Source organism: Phacochoerus africanus, chromosome 2 (assembly GCF_016906955.1).
Source record: "Phacochoerus africanus isolate WHEZ1 chromosome 2, ROS_Pafr_v1, whole genome shotgun sequence".
In the NCBI taxonomy this organism is placed as follows: domain Eukaryota; kingdom Metazoa; phylum Chordata; class Mammalia; order Artiodactyla; family Suidae; genus Phacochoerus; species Phacochoerus africanus.
Window position 1 is genome coordinate 1,578,435 of NC_062545.1, and position 21,314 is coordinate 1,599,748.

Genomic DNA, 21,314 nt, shown 5'->3' on the forward strand with positions numbered 1-21,314 from the left:
GCTGCGCCACGATGGGAACTCCAAGAACATTTTTAAGAGATATGTCACCGCAAACTTATTTTCCTAGAGAGAAAAAAATCCTGATGTCCAAGATGAGAAATGAAATTTCACCTGTTTAGTATCTCTCTCTAAAAGTTTACAATCGACAAGAATTAGGTTTTTCAAGACTGCACTCGACCAGTACAGATACGCACAGACAGCCCACCAACGCTGGGGTCTTGGGCCCCGAAGGCTCGTTCCACGCGCCCAGGACTCCGCGAGGAGGTCTGTTCTTGTAGTCACCTCTGCCCTGGACTGAGTGTTCTGTGCAGAGTTTACATAATGAGCAACCTGCAGGTGTTCCTGGGAAGCCAGGGGTCTCACACCACTCACTGGGCCTGCAGCCGAAGGGTTCCTCTCCCTTGTCGTGGGTCCTCAGTTTGGGGCAGGAGAGAGCTTTCAGGTGAGGTGGGGGAGGTCGGAGGCGAGAGGTGATAGGCAGGGAAAAGCCCTCCCGTCTCCGAGCAGAATTTCAAATGGTAGGTGGGATTCTGATACAGGAATATGCGAAGAGTCATTGTATTCCTCTCTAAAGAAAATGATACAAAGTTATGTACAAACTTTAAATTGTCACCTTCAGGGAGTAATAAACCATGAAAGCATATATATATATATATATATATATATATATATATATATATATATATATATATATATATTTCTGGCAGATAAGCTATAATTGTTTTTCATATTTAAGAACTTCAGGAGTTCCCATTGTGGCTCAGCAGGTTAAGAACCTGACTAGCATCCATGAGGATGCAGGTTTGATCCCTGGCCTTGCTCAGTGGGTCAAGGATCCCGTGTTGCCGTGAGCTGTGGTGTAGGCCGGCAGCTGCAGCTCCTTAGAAAGAAAAAAAAAGACATCAAATTCTCAGCTAATTAGGCTGTGACATAAAGGTGATGAACAGGTGCCAGCTGCAACTGCAGAAGGTTCTGGGGTGTCACTGGGCAGCCAGGACCAGCCCGGGGCTGTGGTCCCACCTCCTGCCACCCTGCAGGGTGGGCCCCGTGCGATTGCACCTGGTGCCCAGCCAGCCATCAACTGAGGCAGAGGTAGCTCAGCTCGCCTTCACGTTCCCACTCGTCCCTCACGTCAGGCCAGCCCTGGGGTCAGACAGACGAAGTTACTGCTGAACAGCTGGCACCAGGGGCCCACACTTAAGAAGGCCCGTCCACATTCTGATGGGTGACCCGGTCACTAACTGTTCAGCCCCCACGGGCTTCCAGAAGGATCGGCCACGGCGGTAGCCCCACACCCAGCCCAGCTAGTCCAGCTGAGCCAAGCATCAGGAAGACACTTCATCACGCCTGTGGACACATTTGGGCAAAATAAACCCATTTCACTTTTATTTTTCGAAGTCATTACCAGAAAATTTAGAATTTCCTGAGTGGTTGGCATTGCATCTTACTGGACGGTGCCGTTCTGGGCTCTCTTTCATTGGAGGTGAAGTGGCCACCAGCTAGGCAGACCTGGGTCCTGTCCCCACCCAGTGTTTCCATTCTGCTCTGTCCTTGTCACCCCCTCGCCCCCCTCCCCCACTTGTCTATGCTCAGAAGCGGAGTCTGAACCGTGTGCTGGGGGCCGGGCCGGGGGACTCAGTCTTCGTGGTAAGAGCTCACCTGGCAGAGAAGGCACCACGGAGGCAGTGATGGCGGGGGCGGGGCTTGGTGGCCGCAGTGGCAGTGAGCAGCCTGGGGCACGGATTCGCCCGTTTCTCCCAGGCCCTGGTCAGGCCAGCCTGGGCCTTGCAGGGGGGCCCCCGTTCCTCGTGCTGCATCTGGGGTTGAGGCCTGTCTGCACGGAGCCCTCGCCCACCGCCGAGGCTCCCGAGTCCACCTCCGGCCCAGTGCAGAGGCCTCTCCCTGGCTCCTGTCCCTCGCCATGCGCCTGGCACCAAGGTGACCAAACACCCTCATGGGAGCACCCTGAGCGGGCAGCGGCTGCGCTGGCACACACACCTCCCAGGCGTCCCGTCTGTATGCGGAGGCAGCGGCCGGCCAGCGTCACCGAGAGCCAGCCCGGGGGCGCCGGGGCCGCCCAAGCGCAAAGGGAGTCTGCGACGCCCGGGAGGCTGAGCATCTGTCGGAGCCACAGCCCAGGAGACCGGCCGCTCCATCCAGCAGCCTGAGCGGTGGGGCCCGGGGACACTGCGGGACACAGACGTGACGCCCAGGACACGCGAGCGCACAGGGAGTGGGTGCTGGGACGACAAATGCGGTCCTTGCCAGCGCTTCTGAACTCACAGCACACGCACGTAAATACATACAAAGTTTATTAAAAATAGGCCGCGAATGAAATACAGTAGAAATGGAAACTACAGCAGTTTGATGTCCTCTCCCCAGGAACGCAGTCAAGAAAAGCACTCTCACACATTTTCACATCTGGCCCCTCGTCCGAGGATGGCCGAATCCACGTGTTACAGGTTTACCACCACACATACAAATATCCCTGCACGTAGGTATTTACATGTATTTGCATGTACTCAGGTGTGTTTGTTGTTTTTCTATGTATTAGCAGAAACATCGTTCGCCTGCGTCTTTTTCTTCAAAGAAAGTGTGGATTTAGTCCTCCAAGGCTGCGGTGTTGGCGAGAACTCGAGAGGGCCCGCTCTGCCCGGCACTTCGGGAGCAAGCATGCAATCCTTCATGAGCACGTGGCGCCGTTTCACTCCCCTGCGTGGCGTGGGCACAGCACACTTCCAAAGCAGAGCCCCGACAGACACGGCCGTTCTTTACACTCGTGTCCTCACAAATTCTCACACAGCGCTCAGGCAAGTGACTTCCGGGGCTGGAGAGCCTCTGCGTCTCTACTGCAAAGTGTGCCCGCGTGGGAGAGAATGACATGGCACAGACAACCATCCAGGGCCACAGCGCGCACGTCAGATGGACAATCGGCCCATGGGCACAAGGTCATTTAGTGTCGGAACATCGCGTGTCAGAGAACAGAGCGAGGCCCGTCTCCCTGACAGCGGCCCTGTGTTCACAGCGGAGGAAGTGACAGTGGTAACTAATGATCAGTACATGAAAATTAAATAACTCTATCAGAATGTAGAAAAATAGCCGGAACCGCCACACGAGTTACTCTTACAGCATTTAAGTGACAGGCGCCCTGACAGCAGAGCCTGGAAACCGAGGGTTCGCGTTCTGCATTTCTGAGCAGGGCTGTGCTCCATGCCGCCTCCGAAGCGCCCAGGCTTCTCAGGTGTTTCTGTTCCTCATCACGTCCACGCCACTGTTCAGCTCAGGACAGACGCCCTCGGAACACTTGGAACAGCTCGTGAACTAACTGGACTGTCGTCTTCCAAGCCCCCAAGGCTTTGCTGGTGTAACAGCCATCTGGTATTTATAGACCTAAAATCTCCCAGGCTGGAACCCCAACATTTTCTGGGAGAAGCTTTTCCAATCGGACGCTCAGAGCTACCCCGGGGGCTGCCCTGTTGGGACAGGAGGGGGCAGCGTCCCTTTGGGAGCTTGGTGCCGAGCTCGGGGCGGGTCTCCTACAGACAGGCGCCCTCCTGGCGGAGAAGACCTGACACTCCCGACGCACGCAAGCACGCACGCACGCACATCTGGGAGGCTTTGCTGTTCGAGAGCCGAACCGGGTTTTTGAAGAAGAACAGAGAGGGCGACTTTGTGCTGCGTGGCGGGGAGGGCGGACTCCCCACCCCCAGGGCCCTCCAGTCTGCTCCCCCAGCCCAGGATCTAAGAAGGAAACTCACAAAAAAGCTGTCTGCATGGGAGTCAGAGAACTGTACCAACCAGAGTCTCCTGTGAAAGTCAAGCACTTCTGAGCGCGGGCACACTCCCAACGCCGCCCTGGGAGGCGGGTGCCCTCCTCGGAGGCGCTTGGGCCGCTCACTTGGTGTTCAGCTCGTTCTCCAGCTCTGTCAGCCGGCGGGAGGCTTTCACCTTACTGGAGACCTCGTGGCCCTGGGAGAAGAGGCGCTGGCGCTCCCGGAAGGTCAGGCTCTCAGGCCCGCCTGGCACGTCCGCGTCCTGGCTGCATCGGAGGGAAAGCGAAGGGTCACATGTCACCGAGCAGGCGAGGTGAGCTTTCATGAGGGGCACCGAAGGGGGGACTCGACCCTTGCTAAGTGTGCCCACCCCGCCGACGGTTAAAGACGTCGAACCGCAGCCGTGTTCGCACTCCCGGAGGCAAAGGCGAAGGGCTGTCCGGGCTAGAACGCTGCCCCCCAGCACACCCCACCCTCCAAAAGCCAGAGCCGTCGTGGTCAGGTTTGACCTGAGAGGGAGGAGTTAAAACACAGCATTTTAAAGAATCCTGCATGTATCCGAGAGGCACCGCTCAACATGCTAACTTGGTAACGAGCGAGAGCCAGCTAGCAAAGACCCTCTGGATTAGTTCAACGTCTGTAACTTAACCACGTGGGCAACAGCGGTTCTAAGACCTGGTTGAGCGCCCTGGTGAGGGCACGGCCTGACTGCTTCTGAGCAGCGTGCGGGCGGCCCCACGTACTCCAGCCGGACGTTGGGACGTGGCCCTGACCGTTCCCCCCCCTCTGGAGGAGCACAGAGCAGAACGTCCAACTGCCTCTGACCTTCTGACCAGAAGGCCTGTGCACTCGCCAAACTAGGACACTGTTAGCAGCACGAGACCTAGAAAAGCCTCGACCGCCAACAGTTGTGTACAATGAGAAACATCTGGGCGGAGAATGAAGTCTCTGAAATGTCGACCCAGCCTCACACCAGGTGGCGCAACAAGAAGAAAAGGACTACACTGCGAAGCAGTGACTCTCGCGGCGCAGACTCCGTGCTCACCTTTTGGACAGTGTCTCTCTTGGGTCCCGAGAGCCATCGTGGGCGCCCAGCAGCGTCCCCGTAGATCCCATGTACGAGGCGGGCCCTTTGCCGTAAGAGAAGAAGTCAAAGTCAGCGCGTGCGCACGATGCCCAAACCCCAGGCAGGGGGAGGGTGCAGTGCTCGCGGGAGGGACGACGGCGGGGAGCGCGGAAGAGGGGCGCAGCGAAGGCGCTGCATCAGGTCAGAGGCCGCTACCGGGCTTTAGGGAGGGGCGGCTGGGAAGCTCACGTCAGGTCAAATGGGGATTCTCACGAAGGCAGAATAAAAATCCACACATGACTTTGACAGGGAGAAAGCAAAAGTTTTCAGGCTCCTGACACTAAGAATTTTCTTACAAAATCACTGAGAGCAGCCGTAACCCAAAGATTAGGAAGTACCGTGCCGCTTCTCAGCCGGCCCTGAACTGCCTCCCCCCAAATAGACGGCTGCAATTATGAACACAAAACTGCCGGAAAAAAAGGAGCTACGGGGGCGGGGGGGAGGGGGGTCGACACTAACTCTACAGGTACAAAATCCCCAAGAGAATTAAGAGGAGAGCGGACGCGGCCTGGGCAGGTGACAGCAGCGGCTGCCCACCTCGCAGAGGGCTGCAGAGGGTGGAGGGTAAGCTCGTCCCAGTGTGACGGTCAAGGGTGAGCGCTCCAGGCACCCGGGCAGCACCCGGGCCGTTCTGCCCTCCGTGATGTCGGCAAGGACATCCCACACTTAGAAACCCCTTCTGCGCATAACATGGGCCTGGGCGAGGGGTGCGCTGGATTAAACAGATCGGAAGACAGCCGCCGCCGCCCTCTGAGGCTCCCCTGGGCACTGCACCCCCCGCACCATCCCCGAGCCCCGCTTCCCACATTGCTGTTCGGGAAGCCGTGCTCGGCAGAGACTCAAAGATTCCACAGAAGCCCAGTCCTTCTGGGCGCCTTTAGACACAGATCATTCAAGGAGTGCAAAATTTCCCAGAATCTGAAGAATCTTCTTCATTTTGTTTTAAAACCATGGTGCTGTATCTTTTGAGATTTGCTTAGGAATACTTGCTTCTTCCCGCTGGTAAAAATTACTCTTAAAAATTATCAAAATAGTTTATCTGAATATCAAATACCTTCATCTGGCTGTTCATGAAGTAACACTACACATTTCCCAAATGATTTTCAAAGAGCTTTAGCCAAGAATACTTCTAACGCACAGCGATGCTGCCATCTGACACCATTCCTCAACCTGTAGCCCCACCTACTCCAGGGGAAGAGGCAAGTCCCTCTGCAGAAGCCACGTCCTCCCGGGACCGGGGGCTGGACAGGACAGGACAGAGGGGCGCAACCACACAGAGAGATGGTGGAGGCAGAGGCCAGACCAACAGCACTTCCGGGGTCGGGGAGGGTGGTGGCTGCGGGGCCGATCGAGAAGCATCACTTGGAGCCGGGAGATTACGGCCCAGAGTGTCAGCAATCGTGGCAGCTGGAGGCGATCACCAGGCCCGACCCCTGATCGACCCATGACCGTGATCAAGCCCAGCAGTGGAGGGAAACCCCATCCCAAAGCCAGTGCTGGGTGGGGGGAGGGCCTTTACCTCGGCCTCGGGCGGGGCCGGGCTTGGGCGGCGGGGCCGGGGGCGCGCCTGCCCTGTGCGCAGGACTGTTGGCCCTGGCCCAGGGCGCCTGGGCGGAGCTGCCGAGAAAGATGCCATCGGAGGCCGGGCGCGGGCCCCCGCGGGCCCCCCTGGCGCGGGCGTACTTATCCTGACCTGCAGGGCCGTCCTCCTCCTCGTCATCGTCGTCGTAGGCCACGAACTTGGCGGTGTACAGGGAGTCGGGGGACAGGACCTGGGCCTGCAGGTAGGAGGCGGCGCGCTGGGGCGGGGGCGGCGGCGCGGGGCCGGGGGGCTCGTAGCCCCGCGGGAGCGGGGGGCGGCCCAGGCCCGGCTCCTCGGGCTCCAGCAGCCGGCGCTCAGCCTCCTCGTGCTGTCTGCGCCGCTCGGCCTCCAGGCGGCTGTAGTACCCCTCCTCCTGGCGCCTCTGCAGGCGGAGAGAGAGCCGAGGTCAGTCCCCCCACCCCCGCCCGAGGATGCCAGGGCCATCCCGTCCCAGCCCACGGGATTTCAGTTCTCCTCTGCTCCCCTCTTGCCTTCTGTTCTGGGCAGGATGTTAACTTACCTGTGGCTCCTGAGTTTAAAGACCAAAGCAAACCCAAGCCAGGCCAAGAACAGGCTTCCCGAGCCGCACCCCGCCCCCCACCCCAGGGCGCTGCGCTGGGAAGAGCAGTCCCTGCTTGAGGAGAGGGACGCCACTAGGTCCCCTGGGTATCTCTAGCTATTCGGAGGGCAATGAACAGGAACGCAGAAGTCTGCAAAGACGCTTTCCACAGTGAATTTCCATTGCGACCCTTAAGAAGCTCCCCGCCAGGCCGAAGTTAGAGCCGGGCATGAATAGCAACAGTAGTAAGACACTCAAATATATTTTTTTTGACACATACTGTACATTTTTTCTGACATACATCTGCACAAACTACAATTGACAGGTTAATTTAACATTTAAAAAGGTAAACAGCACAGTTTTGTTGGAGATTGACAAGTTTCAGAGCACAAGAAAAAAGAAAGAAGGAGAAAAAGCAAACAGAATCAAGTGCCTTAAGCTGAGGCATGTTTAACGCTACAGAATGGAGTACAATGGATTTTAATTCATTCAGCCAAAGAGAACTAATTTTAGAGATTTTGTCGGCATCACGATGAAAGCTTTTAGTCCACATTTCAATTTGCATGCTGCGTTTTCCACACACACACACACACACACACACACACAGTACACAACAGTCAAGGCTTCAGCCTCAGAGGGAGGAAGCGCTGCGAATCAATCCCACAGCCTCCACCACGGCCCTGGGCCCATTTCTCACTTTATCTTCTTACTGTAGCGGGGGCGTCCTGGAGGAAGGCCATCTTTATCCTATTTTCTACACAAAATAAGCATTCTCTGCGCGTGGGGCATTAAACTGGAATGGCTCCCGTGGCTTTTAAGGGGAGACCGCGGGAAGAGCGCTGCTGGGCATCCAGCACCCCCTTGCAGTCGCACTGAGCGCAGACCCGTTTACAAGATCCAAGAAGACTTTATCCTACCCACAGATGAAGGGCACATTTTCCTATGACAAAGCAAACCCATCAATTCTGGACATTCTGTATAAAAAAAATAGGTTATTCAGCTTCTTTTTACATCGAGCATTCCATTACAGAAGCAGTTATCAAAACACATGTGGGATCTGCCTTAATCGTGAGCTGTGAGGATGCACTCTGGGAAAAAATCAGGTGAGACAAGAATCTCCCAGCCTGGAGAACGAGTTCTGGCCTCCTTGCCCTGCATTCTATCCCCAGGGCAGGGGCTGTGCTCACCTGGGGTCGGGGTGCCCCCCCCCGCCCCCCGCAAGGCTTCAGGTAGAAGGTGGGACAAGCTGAGGAGGCTCGGCCCTGGAACAGCAGCACCACAGACGCTGTGAAAGTGAGTGGTGGCTCAAAATGTGGAGCCCCGATTCCCCCAGGAAGGATCACTGACTCTTGAGAGTCCCGGGGAGTCTGAACGCCCCGCCTCTCTGAGAGCAGCTCGGGAGCTATTCAGATACAACCAAGAGCACAATGACATAAGGTCTAGAAGCCACAGAACCACTCCTTTCAACCCAGGACGTGCCCCTGCGCTACTTCTCCTCCTTCCACTTCAGCATCAGCACAGGCCTTCCGGCAGCCTCACTGACTGGTACCTCCCCCACCCCCACCCTCATACCACTACCTAAAGCTTCTTCCCAAGTTCCTCCTGCGGGATGGGGTGGGGGTGCCCACCGGACCACGGCCCCCAGAATCTGTGGCGCTCAGAGCTCCCGCTTTCACAGAAGGGAAGGGACAGGCCACCTCCAGAGGGACCAGACAGGGAGCCAGGGCCAGGCTGTGCGTGCACGGGAGGGTCTGGAGGGCAGCAGCACCACGCTCCCATTTCTCAGATTAGGTCAAACTTGTTGTCATTCTAAAACTAATAAAAAGGATGACTGAATTTTGCAAGCCCACGGACAGAAACAAAGTTACAGCTCAGAATATGTCTCAGATGATAACCTCGGCTAAAATGTCCTCCAGTCATGTTTTCCATAAGCCATCTGCTCTCTCTACCACCGACCAGGATTCAGGCAGTTCTATAAATGACCTATTCGAATGAACCCTTCATGGGAACAGACTGTCTTCCTACGTTCCTGTCGTGCCTCACAGCCCCAACTCAGCGACCCTCTCAACACAGGGCACCTCCGCGATCACAAGCTGGACCCGGTCCAGAGGAGATGGGAGCTCAGAGCAAAGAGGCCCCCGGCTAAATGGGGCTAAGAGTTCAGAAGTCTGAGCCCAGCGGGAAGGAGGAATCTGAGACAGGCAAAGGCAGAAGGCCCTGGCGGTGGCGAGGGAGCTGGGGGCGGGGCTGGGGGCGGGGCTGCACCGCCCCGTCCCGCCCCCAGCCCTCCGCCCAGCCAATCCACGCGGGCGGGCGGGGCGGGCCGCCCTCAGAGGACCATGACCTTTTCCTCGGCCTCGCGCTTCAGCCGCTCCTCCTCCTGGCGCCGCCGCTCCTCCTCGTGGCGGGCACGCTCCTCCGCCTCCCGCTGCCGCATCTCCTCCAGCTGCTGCTGCCGCCTCCGCTCCTCGTCCTGCAACTGACCACACGCGGCTTCAGTCCCCGCCCGGCAGGCCCCCAGCAGACACAGAACGCGGACGAGCGGGCGAGCAGACACACACGGCGGACAGGACGGCAGGAAGGCCCTGCTGCGGGCGACACAGGTCCCGCGGCCACCCCACTGGGCCCCCAGGTCCAGCTGCCCTCCCTCCGCGGGGCTCAGAGAAGGAGTGTGTCTGCGGCAGGGTCACATATACAAGCACCACCCTCCTCTGAGCAGGAGCTCAGGTGGACCAGCCCGTGGAAGTGGCAGTCACACCCCACAACCCTCCTCCATCCCCTGCTTTTGTCCCGATCCGCCACTCAGAGGGGGTGGGGAGCTCATGAGCAGCACCGATTCAAGTGGACGGACGAGTGGCCGGCCTGGTCCTGGGACCAGGCCCCCGCGCCCTTGGCCCTGTTTCCTCTGGGTCCCATCCTGCAAGCCAAGCATGCCCTCCCAGCGCAGGGGAGCCCGGGCCTCTGACTCAGCATCTCGGCCTGCCATGTGGAAGGAACCCTACTCTCACTGGCTCCTGTGCACCCCTGCCAGGCACCATCCATTCTGGCTGAAGGCAGGCAGCGGCTGGGGACCCACCGCCTGCCTCCCAAGACAAGACTCCTTTTTCAAGCAACTACTAGTCAAAAAGCTTGCCGGCGGCTATCGTAAAACTCATCTTTCTTACCATTCAAATACCGAAGGCTATCGGCAAACATCTAAGACGTACTCTACTTGGATGTCAGCTTCGCTTCACTGAATTAAAAGCACATTAGACCAAAAGAAGACAAAGACACTCTTCTGGTCACATCCACACAACACAGCTACTTCTGCAGTCACCGCCTACGCTGAGGACAAAGGCGAGAGCTCAGCATCCCCTCGGATTTCTGATGCTAGAGGGGCTGTGGGCTAGAGGGGCTCCCACACCAACAGGAGATGACGTCCAGGGTTTAAATGTAAAACGGACCAAGATGTCGGTCCCACCTCCCCCCCCCCCCTGCAGGACTCCGGACACAGAGTCACTCAAGGTGCTTCAGTTTCTATATAATTACCAGTTATTCTATAAACTAGTCACGGCAAAATCAGAGCATGTTAACTTCTGAATTCGTGTGGTGTGAGTGTATATTTTTAAACAAACACCTAACAGCTTCACTCTTGCTTGGTTCCTGTGGAACAAAATCTGTGCCTGGGGGGAGTAACCAATTCACTGGAGTCATCAGGCCGTTTCATGCGAACACACTCCTCAAACATCTCAGACAAAATGAAAATCCCGACAAATTCACTTCCTCTTTAGGGCTACCCCCAGGAAGGTGTGAGGCACTTGGCCTTGGAGGTTCTGTAGGAGGAGCAGATGCTCAGGGCCAAGCAGCAAAGAGGGAAGGGCGTCGGAGGGCGTCCTCTCCAGCGCTGACTGCGGGAAAAGCACCCAAATGAAAAGAACAAAACCAAACGGCAACTGATAACGCTGGGCATCTTCAGCAAAGCCTTTGACGGCCTATGATGCACAGAGGGCGCTCTGTCACCCAGTGGAGCACAGACTCACTGCACTGCGTCACACTTTCCAGACCTAATGAAAAACACGTTCTGAGCAAGAACAGCCGTGTACACGAAAATAGCCAATTCGTTCTTCTAAGTTAAAATAGAGTAATTTTAAGAAATCAGAACAATCACAATTCTCATAATTATAGGTATGGAATTCTCTGTTATGAATCTATACACAGCGGTTTTCTCTCAAAACCTCCACTCTTCCAAACCTGGGCGGCGTAAGCCAGGCGCCTTCTCCTCGTGTCAGTGGGCTCGTTCCTACCCTAACAGGAGGGCACACGGCCCAGCGCCAGCCGAAGTCAGGCCCTCTCTCCCCACTCCTTGGTAAGCTGTTTCAGGTACTTTCATTTTCAAGACACAGGCTGTTTTGTACTTCAAACATATGCTGCTTTACTCAAACAAACAAACAAACAAAATTAATGAGAGAAAAGAGAATTTCCTCCAAAGCATCGCTTCAGATGGGCTACTGAGCTGTACGGTTTTCTTAGGTTTCACGACAGCTAAAGGCACTCGACTTAAGTTAGAAACGGAGTGACTCTGTGACCCCCTGGCCAACTGTTTTAGGAGCACTCCCGAGTTAAATGGAAAGCAGACGAGCTCGCTGGCCTACATGAAAGGAAGGAAAGCGCCAGGCTATCAAAGGAGGCCTACAGGAGTTCTTTTGGGGAAATGGATCTGAGCAGATAACAGGAATCCTTAGCAGTGTTTCAAGACCGCCAGGCTGGAGTTAGTCAAGCCAAGAGACGTGCTGGGCTTTCCAAAGCAGCAGGTAAGCTTGAACCAGGGCAGGGCCATATCGAGGGCTCTGGATTGCCTGTCAGTTGTCAGGTCACCTGAGCTGGAAGATGAACCCTTGAAACGGTAACAAAGCCAACCGAGACTCTTGGGTCACGTGAGCTTCTTCAAAGACAGTGCGCAGCCACAGTGTCCTGAGCAGCAGGCACTTTGTGAAGCAGGAAGAGTACAAAACATGACCCAGAAGATTCTGGCCGGCATCCTGACTCTCACTCTGCAGCCACTGGGCGGATCTCTTCAGCACCGAGCTCGCCCCTTCTCGTCTGCCCCATCGCAAGTTGTTAGGAAGAAGTGAGAGCAGCGAGGACATGAGCTTGAGGCCTGTCACTGAGGTGACGGGCTGGCTGCCCCTTAGGTGTCAGTCAGGTACAGCGACAGCGATGAGGACGGAGGGCCGAGCCTGGGCGCGGGGGAGACTCAGGGCTCCTCTGGGCCACAGGGGAGCTCCTGGGGGCTCTGGTGGTGCTACAGGGTCCCTGCAACTGCCTGTGGAGAAGAGCCTGCAAAGGGGGCAGAGGCTGAAGCAGGCGACTCAGCCAGGAGCTCATGCGGCTTGGGGCTCGGGGCAGGGCGGGTGCAGAGGTGCAGAGATCCCGAGATCCTGAGAAAGGCGGGACCCTCCCCACGAGGGAGGGAAGGGGGTTTGGTGACTAAGTTTTTGAACAGGGGAGATGGGAGGGCCGGGGAGGGCGAGGATGGCAGCCTGGCGGGGCAGGGGAGGGACGCAGCCTAGGCCTTGCTGGGCCAGACGGTCTTGCCTGACCCCGCGCAGTGCGGCTGGAGAGGGCAGGACGCACGCAGGAGGCTGCGTCTGCGGCGGCAGAGCCGGTCGGCCCAGGCGGCTCCCAGGCAGGAGGAGCCCTGCCTCAGTCTCCAGCCCGCTGGGCAGCACGGACACCCTGTGGCCACACTCTGCCACCGCCCATCGCCTCAGAGAGAGGCCAGGGCCCAAGAGAGGAGGCTCTGGCGCCTGAGCTGCCAGCTGGGACCCAAGGAAAATTTGGGGACAACGACATTAATGCTCCCTGGGGAATGAGGCTCGGAAATGCTCAGAAATGGAGCGGTTAGAGTCCGTGTGAACATTCCACGTGTCTTCTTTTCTTTGGTCTTTTTAGGGCCACACCTGTGACATATGGAGGTTCCCAGGCTAGGGGCTGAATCAAAGCTGCAGCTGCCAGCCTACCCCACAGCCATAGCAACGTGGGACCGGAGTCACGTCTGCGACCTACACCACGGCTCAAGGCAACACTGGATCCTTAACCCACTGAGCGAGACCAGGGATCGAACCTGTGTCCTCATGGATACTAGTTAGATTCATTTTCACTGAGCCACGACGGAAACTCCTCAAAGTAAGTATCTTTAAAGAAGGAAAAATCCTGAACTATTCCTTTGAAATAAAATCCTACTGAAACCTTTGCTACTCCTGGTCTGTCACACTCTGCCCCCAGATGCAAGAGTCCCTGGGGAGGCGGCGGGCCGGGGGCACCTGGCACAAGGCCGGTCCAGGGAGGAAAGGCGTGGGACAGGTGGCTCTTTCCCAACCCCCCGCGGCACAGATGCCTTCGGACACGAAGGACGGGGGAGCTGCACACCTCCGGTCTCTGTCTCACACGGGAAAACGGAAAGCTCAGAAAACATGCTTTGCAGTCCCCGAGGAGGGCGAGGTTTGCCAGAGAGGCTTGCCTTCGGAGGGAGCCCGCCGACGCGCTCTTTCAATTAAAAGAACAAAACACGGAAGGCTGTTGTCTGGTGAAAAAGCCATTAAAGTCCAACCTGGGCTCAGGGACCTCGGACAAGCAGTGCTGGCTCCCGGCCTCCGCGGACTGACAGCACGCGCTGACGTCAAGGCGACCTAAGAACCCCAGTCCGAAGGCAGGTGTCTGGCAGACCGTGAGGACACGGAGTCAGGCCTCACTTGGGGCCGGGTGACCAACCCGACCTCCCCAGCACAGGCCGTACACGCAACCCGTGCCACCTCCCGGAGAATACGCAACACGCGTCTTTCGGCAACGAACTGCTGGGGCTGGTAAGTAGTAAACTAAACGGAAGTCACGCGGTACTGTTAAAGCAAACAAAACACACGTTCCTGCAAATTCCTCCTCCTCTGCCAACCAACGGACAGAAAAACGTTACATCCTGTAACAGTCACGTCTCAACGGGCAAGTGATGAGAATACCAGCTGAACTGAATCCCTAACAATGAATACTTGAAATCTACTTCTAATGCATGGGACAGAAGGAAATAGATTACTTACTGCAAAACTTCTCATTTGCTCATGTGTTTGAGCAAATAAGAATATACCGTATGGAATTTACGACTAAAACTGAGGAAAGGTCGAAACCAGAAGCAAACAGGAAGTAACTTAAAAATAACAGAGAAAAGCAAGGAATGACTACATCTAAACACATTCCAGGCATGCTTCTAGACGTGGGGACCACGGATCCTGAGCCGGGACCCCCCGAAGGACCAGATCTACTGTGAACATAAAACCACTAACAGGAAAAGGAAAATCGAGACAGGAAAACAGTACCCAGGGGAAGGAACGAGAACCTACCAAATCTAGAACAGAGATTGCTGGCACAGCAGTCTGCTGCGGGCGACAGAGAAGGAGAAAAAGAGAGATGAAGGGTGAACAAGGTTCAGTTTAGACCTGCGTTCCGCCACAGCACGTCTGTCGCTCTCCTGCTCCGTCTGTCTCTGAGGGGAGCCAGTGAGGAAAGCAAAAGGCACAGACGGGCGTCCGGGCTCAGAGACAGAGACAGGGACACGCCCACGTGGTGCCAGGTGCTTGGGTTTCACTGTTAAGACACACAGACACTGAAAGTAACACTTCCCTCAGCACTCTTATTAGCAGACTTAGTGCCCTTAAGGTAAATCATGATAAACACACAGCTAATTTAAATCGGGTCATCATTAAAAACATTCCTAGTATTGTAATTCATATTAAGAAGCTTTGAAATAGTGCTTTAACCATCTGGAAAAACTAACAGACCTTCATTAAAAATTTAAGTCTTCAAAGAAAAGAATAATTATCGAAACATGACGACATGGTTTCTAAGCTGCTGCTGGGCTACGGTTATAAAAATCAACACTCTACTTATTTGCCACGAGCATCAGCTTTAGAGTCAGAGGGAAACCTGCGGTGGAGAAAAGCTTCCTCTGCGTGTGTCGTGGGCGGGGGACACCCCCCGCTTCTCTCTGAATCCACCTGCCACGCGCCCGCCAGGACCCCGGCAGAGCAGCCGGGAGACACTCAGCTCACCGTCCCCAGAACGGGGCCAGGGTGCTGACTGCAAGGTGGGAACAGTTCGAGGAGTTCTTGGGCTGAAAGTAACCGGTTATTCATCAGACGGTTGCTCTTTCAAACAAAACAGCACTGACAGTGAGGAGGAGCGTGCCTGAGAAGTTTATCTCGGTAACTTAGAAAACACGAACAAAACGGAGCGAGAGTTAACATTCAGGCCTTCATTTAAGAAGCTTCTTTCTTAAGAGGGATTCCAGCTGAATTCTGGACCAAGTTCTCCATGCATCTGGCTGAGAACACGTGTCCAGGAAGCAGGGGCCTTTCAGGGAAACGGCTCCAAGTGGCGGGAAAAGGGCCCGCACAGGGGCCCCATGCGCTCACCCACCGGGGCCGGCGTCTGAGACCTCCTCGTGAGCTAGAAAGATGGCCAAATACCTACAGGACAGCTCTGGCTTTAGCTCTCTAATACGGATGGCATCAAGGGTCGAACTAGAAACAAAATCCAAAGGACAAAAAGGGCATATGCTCTTTGCTGTCTTTTCTCAGAAGACTGCTTCACGTTGGAGAAAAGACACAAAACTAAAATTCAATACCGTAAAATGCTCTACAGCACCGGCTGCAAATTAATAACGGGCAATGGTTCTCTGTCAACAAGCGACAGGGTGACAAAGAATCTTAAATTTCATATTAGCAAATTTTATATAACGAAAGAATCTTAGATTTTATATTAGTTGACTGCAGTAGATCGGTGAAATTTATTTTTCTTTTACTGATGTGAAAAAGTTACTTTATAATATAGAGAAATGTGAATAAAATCTTAAAGTTCTCTGTATCTTGATGCTACTACCTACCACTGCAATGCAACCGTTGATGAAGTTTAATCACTACCTGCTTCGTCAACCGCTGAGCTACCATGAGGGCTGTCTCTAAGAACGAGGGAGGTCACCCTGGGACCCTGCGGCTGGGAGCGGTCTCCTCTGTGACCCACCCTCTGGAGCCGATCATCAGGGCCAGGGGGGGCCTGTCTGTCCACCATGGTTCACAGGCACCGCCCAGCCGCTCACACGCTCTTGACGGTGGCTTCCGCCCTTGGAGGGCAGAGCTGGGCACTTCGGCCGGAGGGGCATTTACCCCTGAAGGCTTAAGGAAAGAGGCCTGCCAACCCTGACCACGACTGCTGCCGCTTCGTGGCGAGCTCTCTCAACTGAAGCGCCGAGGGCGAGTCAGAATGAGCCCGCGGCTTCGGCAAGCTCCGCTCGATGGGACAGGGCTCAGCGCTGGGAAGGCCGGCCGCCTCCACCCCGCCACCCCGTCCGCCGCGCCGCCCCTTTACCCGCGCTCTGCGCTCGGCCTCCAGGCGCTGCATGATCAGCATGGTGTCCACGTCGTCGTCCTCCTCCTCGTCGTCGTCCTCGTCCTTCTGCTTGGACTCCTGCAGCCGCTTCTGGAACTGCCACTCCAGCATGAGCTTGCGCAGGCGGCCGCTCTCCTCCGCCGAGCGCTCGGCCTTGCTCTGCAGCTCGTGAATCTCCCGGCTCAGCAGGTCCACCACGTGCATCTGCTGCTGCTTCTCCAGCTTCTCCCGCGCGTCGCGCTTCCAGGGGTCGGGGGACAGGCTGTCGCCGGCCGAGAGCTCCTCCCGGCTGACGGTGATGTACTGCAGGTCCCTGCGCTCGATGGTGCGCGGCTGCTGCTGAGGCTGCAGCTCCCGGATGACGGTGTCCTGGGGCCCCGGGGCGGCGGGCTTGGCGGCGCCGGGGGAGAGCGGGGCGGGGAGCAGCGCCTGCGAGCGCATCTGGCCCAGCTTGCGCTCCTGCTCGCGCCGCTTGCGCTCGCGCTCCTCCTCCAGGCGCGCCTTCTCCTTCTCGTACCAGCGCTGCTGCTCCTCCCGCTTCTTCCGCTCGGCGGCCCCCTGGCCCCCGGCGAGCCCCTGGCCCGCGGCAGCCGGAGGCGGCGGGAGGGGCAGGTCCACGGGGACGCCGTCCACGTCGCCGGCGTAGTGCGTGGGCGGCGGGGGCAGGTCGGTCCGGAGCGGCTGGGGGCCGGGCGCGGGCTGCAGAACTGCAGGGGTCTTCCAGCGCCCCGGGCCGCTCTTGGTGAGGGTGGACGCGGGGGTGCCCGCCTTGGAAGAGGGGTCCAGGTGCTCCTGGCTGGACGCGCTGGAGCCCATCGAGGAGCTCTGGGCGACCCACATGTCGCTGTCAGACTTGCGGTCCATCACCGCCTCCATCCTGTGCAGTGGGTAGGCCCCCGCGTCCTCCCGCAGCTCCTCCTGGGAGCGGGTCACCCGCTGCAGAAAGAAAAGGGAAAAAGGGTGTGTTCCAGCCTTTTACCGGAAGTTACCGAGAGCCGGAAACATGTCCTCTCGGGAGGGGAGACATACTGGGGCAACTGTGAGCACAGGAGAGAAGCTGAGACAGCCCGGCTGGGGCCAGGCGGAGCCCGGCGCGCTCCCTGCGGATCCTGGTAATTCCTCTCCGCAGCACCGGCACAAACGAGAGCGGACACCGCAGGCCCCCCCACCGCCCCGGGCCCCCCACGGCCCCTCCCAGGCCCCGGAGCCCCAGAGCCCCAGAGGATGAGCGCACTTGTCCCACCACGTGAAGAGCAGCAGGCATGACTACTCTGCAGTGACATCCGAGTTGTCATTAGGAGTAATGACCAAATCTTCACCATCCGACCCACCCCCGACTCTCTGAAGCCCGCCGCTGGCAGGGCTGGGCCCAGGGAGGAAGGTGGGGCCCTGTCCCTGAGCAGAGAGGTCTGATACAGAGTGACTGCTGGACCCGACCTCTGCCCAGACAGAAAGGGGGACACGCTCTCCAAGGGCCAGGCTTTAGGTTACAACAGCGTGTCTCCGGTAGTTTAACAGGCTAGAAAGTGATTCAGGACAGTTCTCAGCCAAGTCATTTTTTCCTACCCTGTTAATGAGCAGAAATTGAAGATGCGAATCTGGAAAACACACTATTTCCCTTTCCTTAAGATACAAAGAACTAAAAGATGAACTATCACTTGAAAAAGCAGTAGCTTGATAGACAAATGGCACAGTTTCTTCCAACATCCTGCTACGGCCCCACAAGCAGCAATGTCTGAGTGCCTGCTCTTTGTGGCAGGCACTTCCCGTAGGGAGTTGAGGAGTTCACGCGTCAGGCCTCCTGAGTCACCTCGGCTTTCCTGAAGACTGCATTTTCCTGCTGGGCTCACTCGGACTGCCTCTCCAGGACCCTAAGCCCTATCAAATCCTCGGTCATTTCAGCATCCACACCGGCGCCCTGCAGCTCCCTGACCGCTGCCTCCAGTGACCACTCATCGCCTCCACGGCCTGGCGAGGGGTTAGGAACCCTCTGAACAGCCAGGGGCTGACAGAACGCGCTGGAGGGGCAAGTGCACACAAGGACCGGCCTGTGAACACGGGCTCTTCCTCGCCACCACGGGTGCCGTCTCCGCGAGCCAAGCCTGTCGGTTCCCCTATTCTTCCAGGCCCGGCTCAGGAGCCACCTCAACTCTAAGCCTGTGCGGACTGCTCTGATCCAAGGAGGGTTTTCTCTCGGAACTCGCTTTTGCGGACGCACGTTTGCTCCAGATTCTAGATGGTGCCTGTTTTTAAAGCAATTTCATTCCCCAACCTCTCAGTGTGAACAGCTACCTTTCAAAACAGAAGAACATATCGAAGAGCGCCCCGCTAACACTCCCACACTGATGTCCCCTCTCTACCAACTTGGATAAAACCCCAGTTCCCTAGCTTGTGCCCTCAGGCCCTTCCGTGTGGCCCCCTTGCTTCTCTGGCCTGGGAAAACCCTCCGTCCAGGCCGCGGGAAGACCGCAGATGGCCTGGCGCGGCAGCCGGCTCCCCACAGCACTTCCCACGCGGCGCTGAGTGCGCCTGCCTCACGCGGGTGGGCGCTCCATGCCCGGCACTCCCAGGGCGGGGCCGCCCTCTGCTGGACACGGCCTGCTCCTGCTCGCCCCCTCCCGGAGCCGCGGCCCGCCGTGCTGACCGTGATCAGGCCGTCCCAGGGCTGACGACTCACTGGGCAGCACGGCGAGCGCTCAGAGCCCCGTCGTGGTCCTCGTCCCCTCTCACCCCCACCTCTCCTCGGGTGACCACAGCAAGCAGCAGAGAGACAGGAGCAGCGCCGTCCTCCGAGAAAGCCCGCTGTGTCTCAGAAGCCACTGTGTTTCCCGCCCCACTGGTGTCTTTGAGGGTGGCGTCCCCGGGGTCCCTCTACCTGAACCGCGAGGCTGGAGTGGCTGCTGTCCGCGTGCGGCTTCTCCTCGTAGCTTGGCCACTGGCTCTGGGGGGGGACCACGCGGTCCTGGGACCTGGAGGCCGGGAAGGTGAAGTACTCTCGGGGGTAGGCCTGCGTGGGGATGGGGTAGGCCTCCGTCCCCGGCGGGGGCGTCTGTTCCTGCACAGCGGGAACCAGAAAGGGACGTGAGCTTCCACGGTTTGGGCACTAGGCGAATTTAATTCCCAGTGATCGGTTTTAAAGTATAATCCATCTATTTAAAACACCGTATTAAAACATTTAAATTGCCCAGACGTACTAATTTAAAGCTAATGTACCTATGACATTAAAAATTAAAAACAAAAGCCTGGGGAGTCACAGACAAGGCGGGTCTACAGAGAGGCCACCTGACGGGGTGACCTGGCTCGCGGGGACCTAACACGTGGGGTCGTAACTCGCGTGCTCATCGCTCAGACCTCGGTGCAGAGGTTGCCAGTGGAGACGGATGTGATCTTGGCTGCTGTTCCAGCGGCATATGCACCTTTCCCACCAGGACTAGGAGGCTGATCTGTCGGGGGAGACAGAAAAGCAGGCTGAGAGCAAACGCACCAGGCGTCACGTTCCAAGAGCGCTGGCAGCACAGAGCTGGGCCACCGAGGTGTTGCGCAGACAAAGGAACAAGGCGCAGGAGCAGCGAGGGTGCCTCACGACCACCCCAGGCTCCCGGACCACCGGAGCCCTTAGCACAGGAACTGCTACACCCTCTTCACTCCCCAACCAAGGGCCGGACGGCCAACACGGCGGGCCCAGCGAACCTCACGCCAGGTGCTCGCCCTTCTCCCTCTGCTTCCTGCGGACCCCGCACCTTAACCGTCTGCCGACCCGTCCAAGTTCACTGTCCACGCCCCTCCCAGAGCATCGAGGAATCGAAGCTTCCCAAACTCGTTGCTGTCCTGCTAGAGCAGCTGTTTTACCAGCCCTCGTGAAAAACAGACCCTGGTAGCCAATGCAGGCAGGCCATAATTTTCTTTTCATCAACAGAGCCCAGAGCGCCCTCCTCCCTCCCGGCTCCGGCCACACCGGTGCTTGGGGGACCACCGGTCGGGGGTGAGGGAGGCCAAGGAACCCCCCCTCCCCCGCTTACTTGCAACGTTGGGGCTGGAGCGGTGGTCGGCGCGGTTCTTCGTCAGCCTCTCGTCGCCAGGCAGCTTCTTTGGCTCGCTGTACTCGGCCCAGGGCAGCGGGGGGCTCTCGGGGGACCCGTTCTGAGCTGAGTTATTATAGAGCTCAAAACCTTCGCTCTTTGGTCGGGGTTTACCTGATCCACGCCGGTCTGAAACTGGAGTCAAAGCAGAGTTCAAGATTTCACCTTAGATACGCAGTATAGCTTTAAAAGAAAGACGAATCGACAAATATTTACAATTCCACAAGTAGGAATTTGTCTGTATCAGAAGAAATGAGGTGATTTCTTATGTACGAGTAAAATCTAAGGACTCTCTAAGAAGTTTTCCGGTACGGCAACGCGCTGAGTGGCAGCGAGGAGCAGAAGTCCTCGCTCAAAGCCTATCTTCTCCTGAGCTTACCTGTCGGAGTGACAAGAACACTTGTAAAGCAACTTCTTTACCGGACACAAAAGCACACGCCCCTACTTTTAAAAATGTCTCTTAGTTCCTGGCGTCAGCCCAGGCTGTCAGCATCATCAGCTGCTACCAGGTGACGTGGCTGCTCATCTTTTATTTCTCACTTTTCTTATCTTCTCAGAGGAAGACCCTGAAGCGTTACTTCCTTCTAACCATTTCTCTCATCGTGTCCTCACTCATCCTCGAGTTTGCTTCCTTTAATGACCATAAACTATCAAAGATCGGTGTTAAGTATCACGTTTGAAAAAATTAAGATCAATAACGCCTTGTCCCGGCCTATAAAACAAGGCATGGCTCTGTCCCCACGAAGGCAGGCCCAGCCCCTCTCGTGTTCTGCTGCCATCA

At 56.9% G+C, this 21,314-nt stretch overlaps 1 protein-coding gene across 8 annotated transcripts in view; it reads right to left on the reverse strand.

Annotated features, from left to right (window-relative positions):
• Positions 1-2,295: 2,295 nt before the first annotated feature.
• AFDN (afadin, adherens junction formation factor) overlaps positions 2,296-21,314 on the reverse strand; it is a 129,024-nt gene continuing 110,005 nt past the window's right edge. For 4 of the 8 annotated variants that reach the window (XM_047769732.1, XM_047769734.1, XM_047769738.1 and 1 more), the window contains 8 exons: positions 20,474-20,668; positions 19,806-19,897; positions 19,330-19,509; positions 16,434-17,390; positions 9,385-9,519; positions 6,593-6,863; positions 4,819-4,903; positions 2,296-4,039 (listed from right to left, as the gene is read on the reverse strand). In XM_047769732.1, coding sequence (XP_047625688.1) covers positions 3,895-4,039; positions 4,819-4,903; positions 6,593-6,863; positions 9,385-9,519; positions 16,434-17,390; positions 19,330-19,509; positions 19,806-19,897; positions 20,474-20,668 — 2,060 coding nt within the window. In that variant the 3' untranslated portion in view covers positions 2,296-3,894. Of the gene's footprint in view, positions 4,040-4,818; positions 4,904-6,592; positions 6,864-9,384; positions 9,520-14,410; positions 14,447-16,433; positions 17,391-19,329; positions 19,510-19,805; positions 19,898-20,473; positions 20,669-21,314 lie in introns of all 8 variants that reach the window. The other 4 variants (XM_047769737.1, XM_047769736.1, XM_047769733.1 and 1 more) reach the window with 2 other exon arrangements.